At 56.2% G+C, this 3,520-nt stretch overlaps 1 protein-coding gene across 2 annotated transcripts in view; it reads right to left on the minus strand.

Moving 5' to 3' along the window:
* IGF2BP1 (insulin like growth factor 2 mRNA binding protein 1) overlaps nucleotides 1-3,520 on the minus strand; it is a 51,540-nt gene that overhangs the window by 7,510 nt on the left and 40,510 nt on the right. Inside the window, exons 10-13 of one of the 2 annotated variants that reach the window (XM_077776836.1) lie at nucleotides 2,700-2,822; nucleotides 2,295-2,411; nucleotides 1,512-1,586; nucleotides 163-294 (exon numbers count right to left, since the gene is read on the minus strand). In XM_077776836.1, the coding sequence (XP_077632962.1) occupies nucleotides 163-294; nucleotides 1,512-1,586; nucleotides 2,295-2,411; nucleotides 2,700-2,822 (447 nt within the window). Of the gene's footprint in view, nucleotides 1-162; nucleotides 295-1,511; nucleotides 1,587-2,294; nucleotides 2,415-2,699; nucleotides 2,823-3,520 lie in introns of both variants that reach the window. The other variant, XM_077776835.1, reaches the window with a different exon arrangement.

The following is a 3,520-nucleotide window of genomic DNA, read 5'->3' on the forward strand; positions in this document are numbered from 1 at the left end:
TAACCAGAGGGCTCGGGAGCTGGGCTGTCGAGGCGAAGTAGGCAAAGGAGCACATCAGGAGTCCTAAGGCTGTGCAGGGTAGGGGGGTGGGAAGCCAGAGCAGAGCTGCCGGGTCTGAGGAGACCAAGAGCCAGAACTTCGAACCCGGCCCTCAAGGCTCACCGTTTTGCCGCCTTTGCCAATAACCCTGCCAGCAGCTGACGCCGGCACCCGGATGTGGGTCTCCAGCTTTACTTCCTCCTTGGGACCAAAGAAGTTCTCCTCCTTGAGTTTTCCGTAGATTCTCCCTTGAGCCTGAGAGGAGGAGGTCCTTGTTAAGCGGCCGGCCGTACCCGTGACAAAAGGGAAACAAGGGAAACAAAGAAGTCCAGTCCCCGAACTCCCTCCTGTGCTGCCCCCCGGCCAACCCAGGAGTAGATCAACCATCTACACCAGGTTGAGTGAAAATGACCTTTTCCTGGCAATGACTTGCTTCTTCTGTCTACTTGTAACACTGGAGGGCGGGGGCAGAGTAATGAATGCATACTTCCCAGAACAATTCACCAACTAACTACAAATCCCTCTAGAGTCTGAGATGATCCCATTTACTTGAACAAGGCCCTAAAGGACAGGCCATGGGACACTCCCCACAGCCCACAGAGTCTGTCTCATCCTCCACCCCTGCCTAGGTCGGGATGTGCTCCCTGTTAGCTCTTGGGTCATGTGACCAGAAGTTCAGGCAGCTGGTGTTGGACACAAAGGTAAGAAGGGAATGTGGCATCAAGGATCTTCCTAGGTAACTAAGGCAGAGCACGAGAAAGAAGCCCGAGGGCTTCCTTCTGGCCCGTGTTCCTGTAAACCTACAGACATGAAGAAGGAAACAGAAAGTCCACAGAAACTGAGTGTGATGCCAAATTGAGAGCCGCACTGCAATGCTTTATCCTGTGGAGACTCTTAATCTCAGGGTCGTTGAGTTCAAGCCCCGCACTGGGTATAAAGGTTACTCAAAGAAATCAGGGTGCCTGGGTGGCTCAGTCGGTGAAGCGTCTGGCTTCAGCTCAGGTTGTGATCTTACTATTATCGAGTTCAAGCCCCACATCAGGCTCGGAGTCTGGAGCCGGCTTCAGCGGCTGTGTCTCCCTCTCTCCCTCTCCCCCCGTCACACTCTCTCTCTCAAAAATAAATAAAAACATTTAAAAATGATAATTTGAAAAAAAATTAAAGGAACGGATTGGTTTTATGGGGCTCCTGGGTGGCTCAGTCGGTTTAAGTCTCCAACTTTGCTCAGATCATGATCTCATGGTTTGTGAGTTCGATCCCCGCGTTGGGCTCTGCTGACAGCTCCGAGCCTGGAACCTGGAGCCTCTCTCTGCCCATCCCATGCTCATGCTGTCTCTGTCTCTCTCTCAATAATAAATAAAAAACGTTTAAAAATTTTAAAAAATTATCTTTTTTTTAAGAGTACTGTGCCAACTTGCACTCCCGCCCAGCCTCAAGTCCTGCGCCTAGCTTGGAGGAACGAAGATGAGAACCTTAAATTGAGCCTCCGGGGGTCCAGTGATGATGACCATACGAACTTTGGAGTCAGGAGTTTCAGGAGGAGCAATCTACAAAACAAAACCAGCTGGTCAAAGAGGTGCCCCCCACCACCCCACTTCCACGACGCACTCTCGAGGGTAAGAGGAGGCAGAACAAAGGCTCTGAATCCCAAGGTCACTGCCCCTGCAACCACCCAACTGTGATGAGGGCAGTGGGGAGTGTGTTCCGGTCACAGTTTCTAAGGAGGGTCTCCCCATGGTCCACCCTTGCAGGGAGGGCGGGGCACAGACAAGGCGACCAGACCGCCCTCCCCGGGGAGGGTCACTGCATCTGATGGGCTCCTCCAAGACCACGACGCAGACGGATGAGGCTTGTTAAATCCATCCACTCTTTTCACTAGGTAAGATTCTCCCTTCTTTCTGCATGGGCCCCTGGCCAAGGAAGGTGAACAGCCGGCCATCATTTCCAGCAACCACTGTGCACCAGGCACCCTGAACCCAGGGCCTTGGCTTCATTGTCCCCTAGTGTTACGACAGTCATGAGCAAACGGAGGCTGAGGCCCGTGACGTTGGGGTGGGGGGTTGGGACCCAGGTCAATCTGTGCTTCCCCAGCTGGGGNCCCTGGGCAAGGGCAAAAGCAAAGGAGACTGCGATCCCTCAGAGGAAGAGGCCACTCAAGGGCAGCCACATGGAGGCGTCCGGAAAGAGGGTCTGAGGTGGTGGAGGCAAGGAACGCCCCGCCTTCCTGGGCCCTGGGGGTGGACAGAGCAGGTCACCTTAATGGAGGCGCTGGCGAAGCGTGAGAGCTGTTTGATGTGCTGTCCCTTCTTCCCGATGATGGCGCCCACCGCCTGCGCGGGGATGAACACCTGCACCATCTCCTGCTCTGGAGCCTGCTGCCGGAACACAGTGCGTTATTAGCACGGGGAGGGGGTGGCTACACCCTCCTGGGCTCTCCCTCGCGCAGCAAGGGTCAAGGGGGAAAAAAACAGCCACCGGCATCCCCAGCAGCATCCGAGGGACGGCCCCGGTGGCTGGAGTTGGCACAAAGGGGCCTCCCAAACCTCCCCTCCCTCTCCCTGCAAATCATTCCCCTAGTGTTAGGCTCCCACGTGGGGCTGGGCCCCAAGGGAGGCCACGGAAGGGCCCAGGGGTCCCCTGGGATGGGATCCGGCACCTACCATAAAGGAGCTGTAGGGAGCCGCTCCAGTGACACTGCTAGGCGGGGGCGGGACCGCACTGGATGAGGCTGGAAAAAGACCCACAGCCGCCAAGTTCAGGCCGGGGATGAGGTGTGACTGCAGCTGGGGAAGGAAGGTGAGGAGGAAGAGGTCAGCTCCCCCTGCAGGCGCGTGGCTGAGCCCAGAGGGCAAGGAGGGGGGAGGAGGAGAACACAGGAGAACAGGTGCTCTGCTGGCAAAAACCTGCCTGCCCTTCTGGTTATAACACACACTCAGAGCGTGAGCTTGTGAGTGAGGGCACTTCACGCCTGGACGAAGAACCAGCCATGCCACCCAAGAGTCCAGCACAGCCTCCGATGCACCCCCACCCCAGTCCCAGCCCCACCTCTGGAGGCTTACACCGCTAACCCTGCACTGGAATATCCCAAAGAAAGCACAGGGAGGACGGTTCTCTGTTAACTTCCAGGACTCGCCTTTATCTCCTGTTCCCCGCCATCCTCCACTTCCCTTTAAAAATCAGATAATTGGGGGCGGGGGGTGGGGGAGCCAGGGTGCCTGGGTGGCTCAGTCAGTTAAAAGTCCAACTTCAGCTCCGGTCATGATCTCGGATCTCGCAGTTCGTGGGTTCAAGCCCTGCATTGGGCTCCATGCTGACAGCTCAGAGCCTGGAGCCTGCTTCGGATTCTATGTGTCCCTCGCTCTGCGCCCCTCCCCCGCTCGTGCTGTCTCAAAAATTAATGTTAAAAAACAATTTAAGGGGCGCCTGGGTGGCTTAGTCGGTTAAGCGTCCGACTTTCGCTTAGGTCATGATCTCGCGGTTG

Source organism: Crocuta crocuta, unplaced genomic scaffold, assembly GCF_008692635.1.
Source record: "Crocuta crocuta isolate KB4526 unplaced genomic scaffold, BGI_CrCroc_1.0 scaffold352, whole genome shotgun sequence".
Lineage (NCBI taxonomy): Eukaryota > Metazoa > Chordata > Mammalia > Carnivora > Hyaenidae > Crocuta > Crocuta crocuta.